Source organism: Dysidea avara, chromosome 10, assembly GCF_963678975.1.
Source record: "Dysidea avara chromosome 10, odDysAvar1.4, whole genome shotgun sequence".
Classification (NCBI taxonomy): domain Eukaryota; kingdom Metazoa; phylum Porifera; class Demospongiae; order Dictyoceratida; family Dysideidae; genus Dysidea; species Dysidea avara.
The window spans coordinates 10,138,721-10,159,666 of record NC_089281.1 but is presented as its reverse complement, the minus strand read 5'-3'; the positions used below and the strand labels follow the sequence as shown (position 1 = coordinate 10,159,666).

The window sequence follows — 20,946 nt, the reverse complement described above, 5'->3', positions numbered from 1 at the left end:
GGCCATCCCCTGTATTTGTGAGTAAGTCTATGTGCAGTTGGGGGTAATCATCTTCCCAAGGTGTAATGACACCCATTTGTGACAATTTTTTACAATTGCTGGACTTTTATTTTTGGTATCACCATATTTTGTGAATAATTTTATTAACATTGAATTTGGTCTAGTTAAGAGATTTCAAACATGTATGTAAAATCAGGAATCTGTGTCAACCATTCAAATATTATAACATCTTGTAATAATAGTATCCTACTGCTTACCTTTGTATACTAAAGAATATTATCCTGCAATTTGATTAAAGCCATTCAAAGTCTGCGAAATAGATAGTGAACATAGTACTTATTAGTGAAAAAGTGGTATTTGCAACGAGAGTCTTATGCCAATGCACTCTTCTATGGCACCATTGCTAAGTTCTAATCTCCACTGAATCCAGAAGCACTATTATACGGAAAATATATTTCTTCTTCATTTTTCTGTTTGTAATTGTGCTGCAAAGTGACAAACAGCAATATAACAATCTTGTCATGTGAAGTCACACAAACACATAATATTTATTATAGGAAGCCATTAAAATATTATCAATGGTCAAGTTTTAGTCCAGAAAAGCCATATAAGTACTCTAAAAATGTATTTATTTCTTTTACATAAACATGTGGATTAATCGTTAGGGACCCGCCGATTATGCTGGCATAATTATGAGCATAATAGGTGTCTGAAAGCATTGAGCATAATGCTAGCATAATAGGTAGAATATTTGTGTAATAGTATGAATTCTTGCTTATCAAAATAGGTATCACAGAAAAATCGATATACTCTAATAGAACAGTCAGTAACTCTAATAGAACAATCACATAACTGACTGTTCTATTAGAGTATATCGATCTTTTCTGTGATATGCATTTTGACAAGTAAGTTTGTGCTTCAGCCACTTATTATTTATCCATAAATTGGAAATTATTAGCAGAGCATGAGAACTGAGGCATAAATAATTGGGCATAATTTGAGCATAATGGGTAAGTATTGAGCATAAATTTAAGCATAATAGGTAAATTTTTGAGCAGTGCAGCATAGCATAATAGGTAAAATTATGAGCATAATCGGCGGGTCCCTATTAATAGTACCGTAGAAGTATTAACTTATTATGTTGCACATAATTAGAAGGGGGAGAAATGAACAGATTTAGAAACTAATGTGAAATAATAAAACACTGATTGTTCAACACTAACCTTTACTTGAAATAAAAGTTCTAGAAATAATCTATTACTAAAGCAATCAGACTTCATAGATAATTATTACATGGCAGCTAGCATTAAGGCTAATGTAGCTATATGTATTATGTTAAAGCATTGCTGTGAGTGCTATATGAAAAATAAAGTACGAGGCACATGGCCGAGATGCTAATAAAGCACAAGGCAAAGCCGAGTGCTTTATTAGCATCCAGGCCAAGTGCTGAGTGCTTTAGCACTCTTTGTGGGCAATATAGCACTGTTTACACTAAAGTGTACTTTATGAAATTTAAAGTACGCTTTTGCTTTGATCTCACCCACGCAAAGTTCTATAAACCACTGCATTGTACAATCACTAACTTTGTAAAAGTACGCTTTTCCTTTGATCTCACCCACGCAAAGTTCTATAAACCACTGTATTGTACAATCACTAACTTTGTACCAAAAGGAGGCTTTACTCTATTTGTTTAAATTGTTCTCTCTTTTTTTTGTTTGTTCTGAGCACATGTTAATTAAATCCTTTCAGTCTCTGAGGTTGGCGTGAAGCTTATGCACAAGTGTACCACCACTAGTACGAAACTATTTAATACTACTGGAGCACAAGTACCTACAGTACATACAAGCATCCATTTCAATTGTTCTATGCCACTAGACTAGTACTGTAGTCATTGAGTACATGAGTGATGTATTAACACCTGTATATGAAAATCTGCACAACCAGTATTAATGGTACAGTGTATAACATCACAATAAATATTAATAAAATGGTTTCTAATTTAATATTACATACTGCCAAGTATACACAGATACTATTTTAAGATCTCAGTTTATTGTTTTTCCATATAAAACCAATCATTGTTAAATACAGAATCCCACTCCATGATATCCCTGGTGAGAAGATAAGTGCCATCCAGCCATAACAGAGTGTCATCATGGTGGTATAGTAGCATATCGCCATAACACCAACAAACGACTGCAGTAGGAAAAAACAGATAATGTTTCTTCCATTGACTAGCATGGCTACAGCTCTCATCATGGGGTAGTGGATTAGAAGTAACTAGATGTAAGACGATACATATTATACAGTAGCTCACCAATATTAGAGAAGACACATCTTCTACTTAATAAGTAAAGTATAAAATACAAGTCTGTGGTTTGGTACATCAAGAGACATGATAGTGTGTTATGTGGCTGAAGAAAGATGGTCTGGGAATGTGGCAGCCAAGTGCACATGTGTTACAAAGCCAAAATCATACTCCCATAATCTGACCATATGCATTTTGCAGTAATAGTTGCTTTTTTGACATGATGCACCATCCATATCAGAATAGATGAACATCTGTTTATAAGGCACCCTTTGAATTCCTCCACACAAAAGAAATACAGTAGTACTTCTGTTATTCTTTTATTTCTGTATGTAAGAGATTTACTCATAACACTATTATTAACCCTCATCTATACCCACCTTAGGTTCTGGCCAGTACAGCTGGGCAGTAACTCAGTATTGATGCTAGATGTGAGTGTCTTAGCAAAACATTGCACATTGCTTGTTACATTACAAAAGTACATTGGTGTAACTTTTAGAAGCAAGAGAGATGGTCACATTAACACTATCGATTAACACTAATGATTAACACGATAACTGCTTTTCTTGTCATATTAATGAAATTACACTTTGGAAGGCCAGTTTCATATCAGCAAGTAATTGGCATAATTACAAGGAAATGGAGAGTCATGAGATTAGTTGTGTAAAAATGCATTGTGCCTATAAAAGGAGCACGTGGTCTCATTTAATTGGCATTTTATTTGGCTGTGACAATAGCAAGTGTTTTGTTATTACGAACAACAAAGAGTTAACTTAGATAGAGGAGAATTTTACAGCTAGCGTCAAGTCCATACAGGACCAACTTACAATGCTTACATGCGGGGCTGAAACCCCCTCCCAACAAGAAGACTAACTAGACTTGAGGGTGACGAGGCAGATTCCAAGGAGGAAGTAGAAGATTTCAACACTCAACAAGGTTCACTCAACCCATTCAATGTGCTTTCTTGGAGGCGTTGTGTAACAAGAAAATAAGACTTAGTTGGCAAAGGCTAAGGTGAATGGTACTCAGGATTAGTGATAGCTATAATGCACCCAGTTGGACACTGTAATATCAGTAAACTTACCACCAGCGGCAAGGATAGCAAACAGAGCAGTTAGTCAGATACAGAATTTCTTGATTGGATGCAGCTATCCCTCTTATTTTCATCTGGAGAAAGCAGAAGAACTGGAGATATCATCACTGGGATCCAGACCTCCCTACAGTTGATGGGTAACGCCAATTACTAACACTCCATGGACAGCCTGATGGTGCAACTCAATCCCTGATGAAGCAGCTGGAAAACTCAACCGTGCAACCACGGTTCCCACTAGTACTGGAACTCCTGGAGAACTACCCTCAGAGGATTCCACAACTATCAGACTTGATGTCAATGCTATTGGGACAAGAATTTCTGATGTAGCAGGAGTATCCCAGTTGATCGCCTGGCCTATCCCAGGATCATGAGGAATTTCTTTGCAGGGTTCAGACCTCATGCTTGAGTGACCTATAAAGGATGTTGTGAATTTCTTAGTCAAGTTACATTTATATACACAGAATGCATGTCGTCCAGCAATATCAGTTACCCATGACTATGTGGATGGAGTCAGCGTGGGAAGTCACCCTACAGTGACATGGCTCCTTCAAGGTGCATTAAACTCTAGACCACCACAATTAATTATATACTGTATGCTTCCTTCTGGGATGTTGGCATGGCAATCCAGCACATCAAAAGTCTAGGACTTAAGTCTTAAAAAAGCTGACTATGAAGACACTGATGCTGACCAGACCATTGTGTTCAGCTGATCTGTCCATTACAGATCAGATCCTTTAAATCAAATGGAGTGGTCTTTTAGCTAACCGTCTGACTAAACAGAGTAGGTCATCAAAGCCTATGGCAAACTTCTTCTTTCTAAGCTTTGCCAAAGTTACTACCATATACCTTGTGGGCAACACTAAGAACCTATCAGAGAGGGTTTCAGGCTGACTACCAAGTGATTCTAGATTTCAGCTTTGCCTGTCTTGGACTATACCCCAGTATCTAGCAGTGCCCATGAGTTTGTTGTGGCATAAAAAGGTGGCTGTGTGCTGCTTTTGTTTGGCCTCTAGCCTTGCAACTGTGGTCAGTGAGGCAGGAAAACCAAATTGCGGGTTTTGTATATCCAGACACCTGTAAGTGTTCTCTTGGTTTTAATGATGTTTTTAATATAGAATGGAATAAGATAAGATTTTTCACAGCAACTGATTTTTCAATGATGGTTTTCAGACATGGCATTTTTATCACTGCACATTATACTTTAGGAGTAACTCTACTACTAAACATTATGGGCTACTGTACTGTTTGATACAAATGTTATAAGGAGTTTGTTGTACTAATGGAGCAGTTTCTGTAACGTTAAAGTTCCTAGAATGCCCACTCAGCAAAGCAGGTTGGAGAAATATGCTCTGGAGTTACAGTTTAATATGCAAAAATCATATAACAACATATCACTCTAAAGTTTTGCAGCTAGCTATAACTTATAGCTAAAGAAATATCAGTCCCAAATTTCCAAACGTTAACTGCTGTAGCTATTGGCCTTCAACATCAAGTATCAAAGAATAAGGCTGACAATATGCTTACAAATGCTCCAATGCTGTAAAAGATCAAGATACTCTAATAGAGCAAACAAATCATGTAAATTTCATTATATGGAAATATTTTTACACAAACATTTTTTATCAAGATTTTTAAGTGAACTATGTGTACGGTGTTAGATGATGTCAAAAACTATACTACTGTTGCATGTTATATACAAGCTATTGCTAATACTTGACTTTTAAAAATATATTAGGCTATAAAAATAGGATGGAGACTACAATGAGCTGCACACGTGAGACAATAAGTGTTAATTGAATTTTTCAGATAGACTACAGCTGTATATAGGGTGATACGTATATACACTGTGCAAGGTGTTTAGCTTACCATAGCACAACCATGAAGATATGTTTTGGAACCAGGAATGAATGTACCAGGTATAAACAGTCCATGCACTGTAACAATGCCATACACTCCACTAAGTAATTCTCCAATGTACCATGGGCCTGTATGTACAACAACACTTTTATTTAGTATATCTCTTCACTCATTATATGTACCTATTCCATAATTTAACAGAAAGATGATTGTGGGATAGAATAGGAAATTCTTGCTAGCAATTATCTCACAGTGACCCATTAACCCTACACAAAAAATTTAAATCATTATACACAGTACAATAAAAAAGTTCTTACCAGCTGGTACAACCGTACCATGTCTGCCTCGCCATTTGGAATACAGCAACCAACCAACAAATAGTAACCACAGCAGTGTAAACATGAGCCATAGCTACGTATGTATAAAGGAAAGAATAAATGACACAATCAACTATGGTTGTTCACCATAGATGGCATATTAGCCTGTAAGAAAAATAACTTCACTACTCCTAAGGAGACAGGTTGGGTGTCATGTGAGAATGGTTGAGTAATTCTGTTGACATGGCCTCCACCATCCTACAAATACAGAACAGTAAATTATTCACAAATTAACACTAACCGTAGCAACTACAGTAACATAATGCAGTCCTTTGTACTGTACAGGGTCCCACTTGAGTACATACAATGGACCAGTCACGTGATGCATTACACCAATATCTTTGTCATCCAGTGAAATATTTACACTAACAATTGGGTCAGGTGAAAATACCAGTACTCTAAATAATGACAGTATCCAATAACAACATACGTAATACAATACTGATTACCTGATATGAGTAGACCGAGCTATTCTGTTGACTGGTTCATGGCTAGGACTCACAAACTGATGATGTTTAGGATTAGTAATGACAATGACTGGCTGGTCTTTAAGATAGACATCACTGAAGGACAGTAAATCATGATCAAAAGCTAACACACGATACCTACAAATTAAGTCACACTGATTACATAGCCAACAATTATTGATGGCACCTGCGAATAAATTTCCAATCAGCTAATTCCAATTCTAGTCGACCATCTGGGTGTGTAGTGTAAAGGTTGTCAACATAACCAAACACATTATGAAGGTGACCACAAAGGTAAACTATTGATGAACTAAAAAGAAGTACATGTAAGAGAGGGGTCACAAATTGAGAGATACCACCTACCTAAGCAACTGTAAAAAATGATTATGGTTAGTTGTAATAAAGGAGGATGGGTAATGACTTAACCAAACTGTGTGATTAGCTCCAGCACACTGCTGAGACAATTGTTTAATGCCTAATAAATCTGCCTGTAATGGTACATTATATAGCTAACACTATCTCAGCAATAATCATACTGTACCTCACTAAGAACTCCAAAGAAATTATATGGTAGGCGTGGCCCTGGCACAGGATGTGCATCAATTGCGATAAAAGAATAATTACCAAAATCTGTATGATGTCTGTAACAATAGGAGTGTGCTCCATATTGCTTCCAGCTGTGAGAGTACTCCCTGTATGGGAAATCAATGAAATAGTCACATGTACTGTGTATATACAGTACAGCATTGGAAAAAAATTGTCATACATGTATACCTGAATCCTGACAAGTCCATCAAATTAAATGAGTCTGCAATGCAGAAAACAAGACACAGTAAACAACTCAAGCATATACAGTAATCATGCGAACATTATTTACGAAAAAATATGGTGTAGCATGATTGTGTAGAATAATTAATGCAAGGTGGAATCTAGGCCACAGATTCTTTTGCAGGGAGAAACATCTGATTATATCTCTGCTACAGCTGGTTTAGGACATTATAATCACGTAGTGAGATGTAGACACAGTCACCACCAAAAGAGCTAAGCCCTCTGGTTCCTGCACCCTTCAGCATGTACTGGAGAGTAAGGACTGCAACTAGGTTATAACGGCTACCAGTAAGACAGAGTAAGAGATCTCACCAGTGGAAGAACCCTTTAATTGCAGTTATTGTGCAGTAGATTAGACCCTAGACCACAGGGAGGAAATCTGGGAGCTATTGGAATCCTACTTTTATATGATCTACTTCCGGTTCTTCACAATGATTAAGGACACCTCCTCACATTCACTAGGAAGCTAAAAGGCATTGTAAGAAAACCTATTCCCAACATACTGTATACCAAATGTTCCTAGGCTGGGTAGAAACATAGTAGGATTCGTCCTGTATGAAGCCATACCAGTAGTGGACATGCCAAGTTGAGATCTTTGAATACCAGGGACACAGCATGAAGCCTGCTCAAAGCTCTTAGAAAATGCCTTGGCTCATATTTCAGTATGCACAGTGTGCATTTTGGCCATGTCTGCTATACCAAAATAGGTAAATCAAAATCAATTGGTAGAGAGTTCATGTTCAGTTTGCCATTTTCTTTGTTTATTGTATAATTAACCATTAATATTTTGTTAGTGCAGTTGAGTGGGAAAACCTATTAAAGGGGGCATGGTCTGATTGGCCCAATATCCAGATTTTTTTATAAGGTGATCCTCTACCTCTATACCAAATTTGGTGCTTTTATCACTAAATGCACAATTGTTATGTATTTTCAGTTAATCCACCTCACTTGTAGTTCGGCGAGAAACGCAGAGAGCTCACGTTAGTTTGGCTTCTAGCAATGTTGTTAGGCACACGTTCAATTGATATTATGTTCAATAATGACATCATTAATTATATAAAGAGAAACAGAAGAACTCGGAAGCGTTACATCATAACTTCATGATATGCCCTTCTACAGAGGTATTTGAGAGTAGGATACTCTCCTCAGTATATATATTATGAACTCTTGGTCTCAGCCTCTCAGGCTATGGTAAAAGTGTTCAGATAAGTTAATTGTTCAGATACAGTGTAACTGAAACCCATACATTTACAGTATATACAGAGCTCTGTTGAAATACTCTAACAGAACATACACTTGTACTCAAAATACTTTCCAATTTCGAATAAACGAGAGTATGGATAAACGAGGGTTGAGGGTCTAACCGTACTGTAATATTTACACTATTAAGCATGATGAGGTTTATAGTTAACTGATAGTGCCTGCATATAGATGAAGGAAGCCATATTGTAGCCTCAGGATAAAAGTCATATATGATGGGTACTATGTAGCAGCTGCAATATGTTTGTTAAGCTGGAGTGACTCCAATGAGGCTAAGGACACCACGATCCTCCTCATGGGGCCTAACAAGCATATTGCTGCATACCTGATGATATGACTTCTTATCCAGAAGATGTAGATGCAGCCCAAAGCCTATAATTGTGCTGTAAAATCCAACCTGATTATTGACATGATGATCTTTTCCAGGCATTTCCATTGGTTGTTCCTGTTCTCGTTATTCATTTCTATTCCTAGAATTCTACTTACCTGATAAAAAGTGGTGAAACAAGAGACAGATTATATGCCAACTTTTGCTTTTTGAAAATCTTCTACCCAAATCGCATAAAATGTCATATTTAATGGTACTGTACATTTTTCCTAAACTACAACAATTTTTGAGCACGTGAAAGGATTATGAAGGACAGTTCTTAAGATTGTATCTTGGATTATAGTAATCTATAGTTAGCTTAAAGGTGCCCAAGGGAGTAGTGGCATATCTAGGAGTGAAGGTATAGGACCTGAGACCTACCTAACAAGTTGACGTTATACTACTTCTAAAAACCAAGCGGCCATGCAGTTACTACTTTCCCATTCTAACTAAATAGGCAATTAATCAACCATGTACATTTTATTCATGCTATTGCTATAAATACTGTAATTTAGCGTATTATGTAATTCTGTAATTACGTTGCTATGTGCTGCTAACAAAGCAAAACTATAACAAATCACTTTAAACCGCAAATTACACACAGAAGTATCTTATTAACTGTTTTATAGCGTGTCTATCGTGTTTTCTCACGCAAATTGTTTAGAGAAACCCTTGAGGCTGCCCTTCATTTTCGTTCGTGTAAGTACGGGTAACACCCCCTCCCCCCCCCCCCTTCAACTCGAAGTATACGCTATCTCTGGTAGCCTAGGAGGCCTTCAATGTTGTTTTGAAGTTGTTAAACGTCTATAAAACCGAAAGGGAAGACCGTTCACAGGACTCCGAGAAGAAACCACCGCAGAGCAAAGCTTATGTGTATGGAAGTTTAATACAAACTTAATTTAGCTTTCAATTCTTAATTACATCCTGGCTGCTTTTTACCATATAACGATTTTGCTCACGTAGGCGCGTACAGACAAACATAGATAGGTAGGTACACACTTTTACGAAAACAATTTCAGTAAAACCAGGCACGCGACCACAGCTGGCCTTCGGCCGGCTGTGGGTGCACGCCTGGTTTAAAAACATTTGGTGCTCTTCTAGAGGTTTTACATACACCCTACTATGCAAATGTCTACAGCTTCTAATATAATACAACCCCTGGCTGGCTCCTGCTTTTTCTAACTATGACCTCCTTGCCAGGTCCTGGATCAATCGCATGAAAGCTGTACTCAATAAGCAGAGATAATCTTATAAGCTACATCAGTTGTAGCTAATCTTGCTGTTTTCATCTGGATATGTGAAAATAACCTGCCTGTTCCATGTCTTATGGTTTTTGTTGATACTTTGAAAATAAAGTACCACATTGACTCACCATGGTTACCCGGAAGGTCAAGCCAAGGTCGTTGATCAGCTGCACCAGTTTCTTTAACAACACTATGATACAATTTCCATTCATCCTCATATTGCTCAGACCCAAATGTTCCACGACGAGAATCAGTAAGATCACCTAATCATAAACACGGTAGTCTTACACATGAAAACTTTCATACACACCAGTTACTAGGACCAGTGATGGGTCAATGCTTGGAATAACTTTACTGCACAGTTCTCTGAAGTCACTAACGCGTGAATGATGCTCAAACTTGCTGATGTGCAAATCAGAAACCTGTAAATGCACCATGCATGTGAAAATGGTTCGCCCACGCATACTTGAATTACCTGTACGAACCAGAATAAATTCTCCATTTTGCCGCTAGGAAATATTGAATCATTTGCAGTTGAAGAATAGGAATAAGTGACGGCATTGGAACCATCAAATATATACCAACTAACTAACACGTATATCACCGCACTAAATATTGGTACAAGCAGAGCATACTGTACCGAGCGCATTGTCACTTGTACTGAATGCTAATATATTCGAGCAGCCATAGTAATGACGAAAAGAAGGAACCCTAGGGCGGACGAGGCTCCACTTCAGTTGAAGACACACGTGGGATTTAAGCAGACCGCTACAAAGGAAGAAATTGAGAAATTACAAAGTGAGCAATGGGGTCCTTCAGAATGTTTGACTTGGCGGCAGTTGACGCCAAAAAACAACAAAAAAACAGCTGAGACTATTAAATTAAACCATAGTACTTACCTGTAACTAAACCAATGTACCGATTATTAAATTATATCTGTATATGTGAATAACAGCTCAGACTGTAAAGATCATGTTCCAAGCATCCAGTGACCTAGCTCAATCAAATGGTCAGGCTACAGGGACATGTGGTGCAGTGAAGATGACAAAAAAATATTGCTACTTGTGCAATAAAGTTGATTTACAAGGAACAAAGTGTACATGTTGTGAAAGATGTGTTTGCGAGTCTTGCAGACAGGTGTGTAGTGGGTGTGGCTACAGCTGCTGCTTCCTTTGCTGCACCTCAGAGTAAGTAAGCCTCCCCATTTGGTATTATATAATTGTATACTTCCCTAGTTACAGCCAATCAGATGTCAGAAACTTCTGTATGAATTGTTTAAGATGAAAAAATCAAATACAAAAAGAATTATTGTCTATTGAAGTGTTGATCATGTTATTTCCTTGCAGTGCTTGCCAGTCGTACTACACACAGATTGCAACTCCATGAACCTACAGTATAAAATAAGTATTAGTGGTAATACAGCATTCAGGTGGCTCCAATGGGAGACTGGTCATGCATGACAGTTGTACTTATTGTGTGATTACACAACCAAACATGACACCTAGTATTTGATTAAATCCTATACGTCACTCATAAAAAAACTGAGGTGATAGCATTGGAATTTTCAAGAGCATGAGAAGTTAATTTACCTTCAGGAGGTTCTTTAATTGGAGGGCTAACACAGTACATGTGATATCCCCTATCACAATCATCACAAAACAATAGCTGATCCTGCCAATCAGAGATGATTATGGTAAATAATGGAAGTATTGGTATGATGGCTTACATCATTATCACTCTGACCACACAGATGACAAGACTTGCACTCAATACACTGCCAACGATACGTCATTACTATTTCCATTAGAGCAGGAGAGAACTGAAGGCACGATGGATGACCTGTGGTAATAAATGCAACAATTACTAGCTAGAAGAAATCAAGTTAGCCCCCCTCCCTCCACCAAATTTTGGAACAATTTGTCTAATTATATAGCAGCTGCCCTTCATACATCTGGTCAAAATTTTGGTTGCACATGGATATAGTAAACTAATTTTTGCACTGGTATAACCATGATGGTGCTTAGTGGTACAATACCTCAGGCTACTGCATGCTCATTTGGAATTACATATATGCTTCAAAAATCCTGGTATCTGTAATACAGTGTTCTAATGAAATCTTGTGTACATGCAATAGGTAGAAACAATAGGTAGAAACAAGGTGTATGTCAGCATAAAAGCAAACAAAAAAAATCTATGTAAATAACAACGAAATGTGACAGTGAGGAGATTGAACCCAGACGAGATTACACTACCACTCCCAGCTACTTAAGAAGTAATTTATATAAGTAACTTACCTGGTGAAGAAGGTACCAAAGCTGAACTAGACCATAACTCTATTGATAACTGAGGTTTGCTTGTTATCTATAAGCAAAATGATGTCTCTCACTGTCTGTATCAACAAGAGTCCATATATTATGGACTCTTGGTATCAAGGTAGCTGGTTTGAGGCAAGTTAGCCTTTGGTGGGATTGGCGCTTTGTGCCTTCAACCCTAACTTACATTTGTACTTTATAATCTGGACAAAATTGTCACATTTACAGTACTTACCAGATCTGCCACAATCAGCACATGACACTAGCTTCTCCGGTTTACCAGTCTTCTTGTTAAGGTTGTCATCACCAAGGCAAAAGTCGCAGTAGCCATTGGGTTTAGCATCTCTTATTTCCATAACACTTCCACCCTCTCCACTATCATGTCTTTTCTCATGTCTTTCTTCAACATGGCTAAATGCCTCTTGACTATGGTAAGTAGTTCGATGAGCCTTCAGTACTGACAGGGTCTTATAACGGCGACCACAAACTGCACACAAAAAATAAACAGTTAAACAACAATCATCAATCGTGAGGTGCAACACATAAGCTATTTACCAGATTCATAAGCTACAGGGTTTCCAGCACAATTGGAAAGTTAACACCTGATAGAGGTCCAAAGTATATTGTTAGTGGATTAATTCTTTCCTGCTGTTTCTTCAAACTTAGTAAAAATTCCATGAAGGTGCTATGAGTAATCATGTGTGCAAGTCTGTGTGCATGTAGATATGTATCATACGAGTGTTTTTCAAACACTTGTTTATGCACTCAACACATAAGGTTCTCTATGCTTACCAATTACAACAATGGTGTAATACAGTGGAACCTCAGTTATCCGAACCCCTTGGGACCAGGGGTGGTCCATAAGTCTAAAAGTCCGTATCTTTGAAACTGTGTATGAATAACCTTAAAATACATGTAGCATAAAGAAAAAAAAATTAAAATATCAACTACCCTAATAGAACAGTCATTTCTGTAGTTCGGTTAACTGAGAATCTGGATAACTGAGGTTCCACTGTACCACAAATCAGATTCAATTAAATGCTTGGACCTATCCAAAAAAAAAAACCCGGTCTCAAATAAAGGCCCTATTCTTCTACAGGCTGGGTATGCTGGGAAGAAATAAGCCTTATACAAGGAAATATGGTAAATGTGCAGAATCCTCAGTCTAAAACTATTTGTCTGCAATAAATAAATAAAATAAAATTAGTGTGTTTGTGTGTGTGCGTGTGTGTGTGTGTGTGTGCGTGCGTGTGTGTGTGTGTGTGTGTGTGTGTGTGTGTGTGTGTGTGTGTGTACATTGTCACTAAGTAACCACAATGCAGCATACACCTTATAAACATACATGTTTCAAAGAGCATGTTTAATATCCACATGACCCATATAGAACTACTCTCCAGCTCCATCTAAATGAATGTATCACGCCTACCCATTCAAAGCAACAAATTTGTAGCTAATTGTGCAGGGTGAATAATTTCAGTTTACGGATTAAATGGCAGCATTATAAATAGCTGCCTTTAATTTGGCTGGGAAGCAAATAAAGGACATTATTTGGTAACTTGCACTCACTGTTGCAGACAAATGGTCGCTCCTCTTCTTTAGGGGTAGAGGTCACTTGAGAATTAGTCTGTCTGGTAGTAGTGGTAGTCCTTGATCTACTGCCATTGGACTATAGTAATAAATAACTTAGTCATCAAACACATCAGTTAGAATGACACACTTAAACCTTTCTAGTTGATTTTCTTTTAGTGACATGTGCTTCATCCCCAGAACTACTGGAAGAGTCATTATACACTACTGCATTGCTGTTATCTCCACCCCTATCCACTGAGTCACTGTCATCACTTTGTACTGCACTCACTGTATGGAAATACACATACAATGTTTAGTCAAATACTTAAGATATATGACCATACATATGCTGTACATACATTTACATTCACCCTAATGACATACTTTCAATGTCAGCAGTGGTTTTCTTGTTTGTGAGTTCCTCAACAGCATGTGTACTGCGTTTGATCACTGGACCTTTATCAATTACTTGTGCTGGTGCCATAGAAACTGAAGAATTCTTAATGGTTGGTACATCTATTACGATATCAAAAATAACAGTGTGGCAATGCTTTTATGTGAGAACAAAATGAACACAAGAAGAATTCACTGCTTTGTTGCTATTGAGTTGTCTACATGCAGAATACATACAAGGTCATGTTGTTTTGCATATGTAATTGAAAACTCCATACAAAGTGCACACAGAATTTTCATAAAGGATGTTTTCAAAATGGGATACATCTACCGTTCAAGTTGACACACATCATTCTTCTTGTTGCTGTACAGGGGCTGATAAAGATGAGTATTAGCTCATAAAACACCCGTACAACACTACAGCAAATGTTTTAAGGATGGTCACACCTTCACAGGAAGCCAGGAGCATGCCCACAGTTTCTACCTAGTAAAATAGTTAGCATCTACAACATTTTGCTATTTTTAGTAGCTTTTCATCCAAGAAAAAAAAGTATTACAGTCAAGAAAACGTGGTATAAAAATGCTTTCATGAAAGACAATTAGCATTGCATAAAATTTACTTGGAAATTTAGTGGAATGAATGCCCAAAATTTCATGCACTGACAGTATGAACTTTTCATGAATGTTCAATGAGTTTTCATAGTAATTCAATTGGGTCAGTTTGAAGGTGCACATTGGGAGATATAAACAGTGGAATGGACTACTGGAATGGGATTTTTTAAAGTTCAATACATTTTTAACATCTAAATAAGTACGACTCCTCCCCTTAAGTAAGCAAATAAATAGTATTCCCCTTGAAGTCAGCTCTTTTAGCATACTTTTTCTCACCACAACACTTGTATTACTTATAACTCAATACTTGTCTGAAACTAACTGTCTTAATGAAGGTTCAGTTCAGTGTGCAATGTGGCACTGCCACAATGATGTTTTCTGACATAATTATGGAAAAGGCTCACTGTAAACGCCTACAAGATAGTCCCTTCACCCAAAGATTTTCACTTAGGCTCCTAGGTTAGTGGTAAACACCTCGTACAAGCTCTGCCTTTTTTGTGTTCACCCTCCAGTGCCTAACTGGTAAAGTTGATAATATACTTCATACTTTTACAATGCATACAAATCAACTAGCTAGTAGTGCTGGGTGATACAGATTTTTCTTATGTCGTATGTCATGGAAAAATATATTCACGATATGAATATATGTCACGATATATACCAAATATTTTAACTTGATGTTTGTTTTCTTTTTTCAGATGGTTTTCAAGTATGTACTACTACACTGTACACAAAACACAGGAATAAGATCATTTATTAGCTAATACATCATTTGCACTTATACAGCTAGTTAAAATGATAATTAAAGAAATGTTGATTTGCATACTGGCAAGTTACAATACTTAGTCTTCCAGTTCACCTACAACTTAATCTACGATACCTTCATCATCTTGATCTGTTATGGTATTTAAATTAGAGATTATCAGTTTACAATAACTACATGTGTAAAGTACATGCAAGTTAGGAGGGGCATGCTCCCCCAGGGAATTAAAAAACAAACACATGTACAGATGCTTTGAAATGGCTTTTTACATACACAATCTCTTTCTCCTTTCTTTTTAAATATCAAGATAACTTAGACCATTCTACTGACTGTTTTATTAGAGTATCGCACTGACTGCTCTATTAGAGTATTTTGATCTTTTACAAATTCCAAGTAGCTGAAAATTGGCGCTGGTTAATCACAGTGGCTCTTTGAACTATTCTTCTCACTGGTCTACTGCTTCCTACATGTCCCAAGCGCTGCACACAGATCTAAGTAGATAGCGCCTTCAAAATACCCAACAGTATGCTACACTGTTGACGTGGGCGCAGCAGGAGTAATGGAAAAACTGGAGATGCCATATTATGAGCTCACGTTGTACTGCTTAGATCACGTGCGCTATATCGCGATATAATTTCTAGCTATTGTATCACAAGATAAAAATTATGTCGTGATATGTCGTATGTCGGCTATATCGCCCAGCACTACTAGCTAGCTAACTTTTTATCATTTGGGAACAAGGGTTAAGTCAGGAGTCTTCTTGGTATTCCCAATAAACTGCTTTTGCAGTGACTTCAGTACATTACATTGGTAAACTTTGTTTATGGTGAGGTGTAAAAGAGCTGACTTCAAGCGGAATTCTGTTTATTTGCTTACTTAAGGGGGAGGGATTGCACTTATATTTGGATGTAAAAACTGATATTGAGCTTTAAGAAATCATTCCACCATTCCAGTAGTCCATTCCACTGTTTATATACTCCCATGCACATTTGGGCTTGATCAATATACCCAACCAATAAGTATGGTACTTCATGTACCCGCAGTCTGGCACAATCTACCAGTGCCGTACAATTTAGTGATATGCATTTTTATATAGCTACACACCAGAGGAGGTTGGACATGATATAAGCGCAACTAAAAACTATTACCGTTAATTGCATATTTCCAATACCAGGGCGAAGATTAAGTGATTAGTAACAGACATACCTAGTTTTTTGTGATGTACAACAGAATTCTTATTGAAACACTAGTGCTCAAGTTTTTTGTTCTCTCTAATCAATTTCCGTGAGGCCAGGCTGGTGGCGTCCGGTTCCTTTTTTTCAGTTTATACTTGGAGCCAATTTCAGCATCTACTTTCTTCAGCTCAGCTACAAGCACGTAAAGTGTCCTTATAGTTCTACCCATCGATTTATCCGTAGATAACTTACGAAACTTGTAACACACGTGATCCCTTAAGATTTCAACAGCGATTTACGGGCTTGGAGTAGTGGGGTTGAATGGGGTAGATTGTCCTAAAATACTAAACTTGAGGTGCACTTTTGAATGGTGCTTGTTAAAACTTTGCTGAAGGCTTGGTTATACTTTCAATACAAATATATGCGTGCACGTGTGCCGTGTCCAGCCTCCTCTGGCTACACACTATGAGGAAGAATGCTTGCACACAGTTCTGCTACAGTTGAAGACTATATCACCACATACACATGGTGATCAGGAATAGCGTATCAGTGTGCTACCAATCATTAATATTGAAGTTAATAGCTACATGTACTATGGTGTCTAGAAAGGTAATCCATAAATGGTTTAAAACTGTACATTATACAGTACATACTGTACATTATACAGTACATACGCTGTATTAAAAATTAACTAAGGAATAGGATCGCTGAAAAATCCATGAAACAAGGGGGCGTAATCAACAAGATTCGTGGTTACATTGAGTAGCCTCATGAATTTCTATTTTGACTATATATATACTTGTGACACTAGCAAGCGTCAAAATGGAGATTTGTGGGTTTACTTGATCAGGAGTGCATCGAATCCTATGGACAAGGGAGCATGTAATTTCGTGTAAAGAGCAAAATTCAATCATGGCTGCTGTGTACTATAAATAATAAGTAACTTTTAAAATTTCCTAATTAGGATATTATGTGGAGGTGCATACACGAGTACTGTACGTCACGTTTCCGCTGCAACGAAGCAAAGCTATGGAAGCAAAGTTCAATGGCATGACAGAGGAATAGTAGCACAGGCTTAGCAGGACAGTCTTTCTACAGTCACTAATCACGTGGAATCATGCGAAATTACTCCACTTGACTATTCCAAGCTCTACGTTTGACTTGACGATCGTCCTATTGAAGCAGCTTTACATAAGACAATGGAGTAGCCCCGTAAGAATAATGTAACCAATTATATACATAGTAACACTGGACGCCATGTTTGAATTTTGCCAGAAGTATTGGTAGCATACAGAGTTACACACTCCCTTGTCCATATATAGGATTCAATGAGCTCCTGACTTGATGAACCTTGTTGATCACACCAGCAATCTCTTATGGGTTTTTTTAGTAATCTCTATTCCTTATTTTTAAAAAACAACATCTAGCTGGTTTAATAGCATGGTTATAGCAAGCAGCATTCCAATGCATATTGAATACCTTATAAAATGTTCTGTGAAGGTTTGCAGTTTAATGCAAAATGGAAGGCTCTGTGGAAGTTTCTATATAGCAGCACAGAAAGTGGTTTCGGAAAAATAATGACATGCAATGTGGGTGCCCAGACGTGATGTGAACAGAGGATGGGAAACTACGGTCTCATTTTGAATGGCCTAATTATAAGTAAACTACAGTAGAAGTCTTACCTTAAGACATAGCTTCTAATCTTATCATGGAGAAATACTGCAAACAGGAATGTAGCTATAGACTTGTTGTTTAGCCAGCTCAGCAGGTAATAATTAAATGCCATCTGACATATCTTCATGCTATCCTAATATCCAAATGAGAGTATCGTGAACCATGATAGTGGGTTCGTAATAGGGATCTTCCAGTGTCAAGATACTATGAATGTTGGTTTTGATAAAAGCACAGTGAAAATCTAAAAATAATGGTTCTAGGGATTAGCTTGCAAAGAAGCCAGTTTCATGATTCTCAAGATTTAAAAACTCTAAAATAGAGTAGTCACATATCATACAGTACGATAGTACTGCATAGTAGGGATGATGAAGGCATGGGCGTGGCCCGTGATAAATGTCACCCAAAAAATCTGCCTCGATTTCCCCTCATGACGACAAGACAGTATTGGTTGGGTAAAATTTAGCCCAAAGGTGCCTTCAGATTGACTCAAAATATTTTTGTCAAGTTGTTATAAAAAAAATTGAATTTTCTACTGACGGATTGCCTGCCTGCATGCCTGCATGCCTGATGCATTCAAGCAAATGCAGCGGAAAAGTGGCTACAGTATATAGCTACAGCCCTACTTTTTTCATAGAAATGCTTCGAATTCACTTAAGAAGAAATCTTTGGAATATTGATAGCCATACATTACGTGTGTTATTGTCATACTTTTGTCCTTCCATACACTAAAACGGCCATAGCTTCGATCTCCGGGCATGCACATTTCATTATGTTATTGCACCAACATATTGGAATATATGTGCAGGTAGTTCAGTAAACTGTTTTCCGTTGTAGACAAGATGTTGCCTGCAACCAGGAAATGGACTGTTTGTGGAATGGTATGCACAAAGCATATGTATGAAAGTAGTAAGTTAGTCTGGCGTAGCTGCGTGTAAGTGAATTAGTCTGGTGGCTATGCCAGATGCCGTATACGTATAAAGTTTCGAGGTAGAAAACTTTTGTAGATGAACAACTATGGCAAATTTGTAGGAAAAATTTCTTATAGCTAGGCATTTACTATAGCTAATTATTTGCACAATTGCCAGATTTGGAGGAAAATTTTCATAAGTGAAAGGTGATCTGTGAAATCTACAAAAAATTTCCACCTTTAAAATTTTTACGTATATGGCATTAGTGCCGCTGGTGCATATCAGCAGTATAGCCCTTGTACAGATTCATGATTGCTGCAGATCATGATCTCACTCATGAATATGAGAAATATTTAGATGTCAGCTTTTTAATAGCGGCCATGAACAAACAAACAAACAAACACCTAAAGTAGGGTCAATTGCAATATAAAGTACTAACTGGATCATGTCCATATACTATAAAACAATAAGGCCATTATTTGGGGTGGGGGTGCACAAGGTAACTACTGTATGATTGCAGCAATCTTGAAAACTGAACTACGCATCCTCAATATTTGCACAGCACAATTCATACACAAATACTGACTGTATTTATTCCGTCTATGTTTAGGAGTTGGAACTAATAGTCCAAATATTCTACCTTGGCTCAAACAAAAACAGACCACAGCCCCCAATAGTGAATAAAATTAGAGTCATTTATAGATTTGAGGTTCGTTTTGTCTCGTTATAAGGAGTTTTTTAAAACAGTTGTTCCAATACTGAATAAAGATGGAGTTAGAATATGTAGTATTGGAACACTATTTTTGCTGTGTTGGTTAATCAGATGAATAATGGTTAAATCTTTAATAATGGGGAAATACGTGCGGCAGTAAAAATACATGCAGGTGCTGATGAAAATCTGAAAATCATTAAATAGTGGCCATAAGAAGTGACAGTGCATATTGATTGTAGCTAGCACAGTAGGGATATTTACTTCTTATTGTTTTACAGTATCTGAGCTATAATGTAGAGCATTAAATTAAACCGCAGTACTTTTAACTGGTGCACATGAATAAAACAATGATCTTTCCCATATATGCTGCAATGATCTTTCCCATATATACATGGTACACATACTTGGAATATCCCGGTGAAACTCCATCTTCCATTTAATTGGTGGATAGCTGTATACTTGGCCAGGCTCATTTCCCCTTCTACGCTGACTTCGGCTACGCCAAATAAAGCAGTCACTTTGAGCCACACCAGTTTGGCTGTCCAAATATGGTAATCTGTCTTGTCTCTCATTTCTCAAATATTTATTGTAGACAGCTACTTGTTCCAACATTTCTTTATAATGCACACTAGAGGTAAACATTTACACACAACACATATGGTGGCAGTATATTAACAAAATAGACACCATACAGTAATGTCGACACTCACTTTTTCCGCCATTCACTAAACGTCGTGAACGAAGTTACCGTGTTAACATCGTTCATCATTCAGTCATTGAAGAGTCAAAACGTCTCACCATATGGTCTCACATAAACTGATAACTTCCGATGAGTTGTTGTAGCGGTGATTAATTATAGCATGTGTTCTACTCTTGCGTTCAGTGATCATGAATTATTATAAAATTGTACAAAACGGATCGACCAACAATAATTAAGAGGCACACACGCAATGATTCAACAAAAGTTTGTAGTTTTATAATATCCATGGATTATAATCTGCTTTATCATGTCTGTTATCTATGGTTT

The 20,946-nt window shown here is 37.3% G+C and overlaps 2 protein-coding genes and 1 long non-coding RNA gene across 5 annotated transcripts; 1 reads left to right on the top strand and 2 right to left on the bottom strand.

Moving 5' to 3' along the window:
* Positions 1-1,925: 1,925 nt before the first annotated feature.
* Positions 1,926-10,496, bottom strand: LOC136267864 (transmembrane protein 62-like). 2 transcript variants are annotated; one of them, XM_066063031.1, is made up of 14 exons: positions 10,277-10,492; positions 10,112-10,223; positions 9,930-10,064; positions 6,877-6,910; positions 6,644-6,794; positions 6,466-6,590; positions 6,290-6,412; positions 6,085-6,240; positions 5,877-6,033; positions 5,723-5,833; positions 5,576-5,669; positions 5,441-5,524; positions 5,268-5,386; positions 1,926-2,280 (listed from the first exon to the last, which is right to left on the bottom strand). In XM_066063031.1, the coding sequence occupies exons 1-14, from the start codon at positions 10,448-10,450 to the stop codon at positions 2,038-2,040; spliced, it is 1,818 nt and encodes a 605-aa protein (XP_065919103.1). In that variant the 5' UTR covers positions 10,451-10,492; the 3' UTR covers positions 1,926-2,037. The 2 variants fall into 2 exon arrangements, with proteins under 2 accessions (XP_065919103.1, XP_065919104.1); XM_066063032.1 differs by lacking the exon at positions 1,926-2,280 and adding an exon at positions 4,607-4,938 and having other exon boundaries at positions 10,277-10,496.
* On the top strand, positions 10,282-11,136 carry LOC136267867 (uncharacterized). Its single transcript, XR_010706807.1, has 3 exons — positions 10,282-10,599; positions 10,757-10,988; positions 11,037-11,136. It is a non-coding gene; the product is annotated as an uncharacterized lncRNA (long non-coding RNA).
* On the bottom strand, positions 11,047-20,945 carry LOC136267866 (zinc finger protein ubi-d4-like). 2 transcript variants are annotated; one of them, XM_066063034.1, is made up of 10 exons: positions 20,630-20,945; positions 20,324-20,547; positions 14,067-14,198; positions 13,837-13,970; positions 13,680-13,779; positions 12,906-13,001; positions 12,349-12,600; positions 11,528-11,640; positions 11,391-11,472; positions 11,047-11,189 (listed from the first exon to the last, which is right to left on the bottom strand). In XM_066063034.1, exons 1-10 carry the CDS (start codon positions 20,686-20,688, stop codon positions 11,134-11,136), a joined length of 1,248 nt encoding a protein of 415 aa, XP_065919106.1. In that variant the 5' UTR covers positions 20,689-20,945; the 3' UTR covers positions 11,047-11,133. The 2 variants fall into 2 exon arrangements, with proteins under 2 accessions (XP_065919106.1, XP_065919107.1); XM_066063035.1 differs by lacking the exon at positions 12,906-13,001 and having other exon boundaries at positions 20,630-20,906.
* Between the last annotated feature and the right edge of the window lies 1 nt (position 20,946).

What these genes read in the sequence shown, in the direction of transcription:
- LOC136267864 (XM_066063031.1), bottom strand. Translation starts at nt 10,450, where the DNA reads ATGCGCTCGGTACAGTATGCTCTGCTTGTACCAATATTTAGTGCGGTG. An exon ending in TGACCTTCCGGGTAACCATG is followed by an intron (nt 6,911 to 9,929) that starts GTGAGTCAATGT and finishes TCTGCATTGCAG; the next exon opens with ACTCATTTAATTTGATGGAC. An exon ending in TCTGTTAAATTATGGAATAG is followed by an intron (nt 5,387 to 5,440) that starts GTACATATAATG and finishes TTGTACATACAG; the next exon opens with GCCCATGGTACATTGGAGAA.
- LOC136267866 (XM_066063034.1), bottom strand. Translation starts at nt 20,688, where the DNA reads ATGATGAACGATGTTAACACGGTAACTTCGTTCACGACGTTTAGTGAA. An exon ending in GCGACCATTTGTCTGCAACA is followed by an intron (nt 13,002 to 13,679) that starts GTGAGTGCAAGT and finishes ATTCATACACAG; the next exon opens with TTTCAAAGATACGGACTTTT. An exon ending in AATTAAAGAACCTCCTGAAG is followed by an intron (nt 11,190 to 11,390) that starts GTAAATTAACTT and finishes TTTATACTGTAG; the next exon opens with GTTCATGGAGTTGCAATCTG.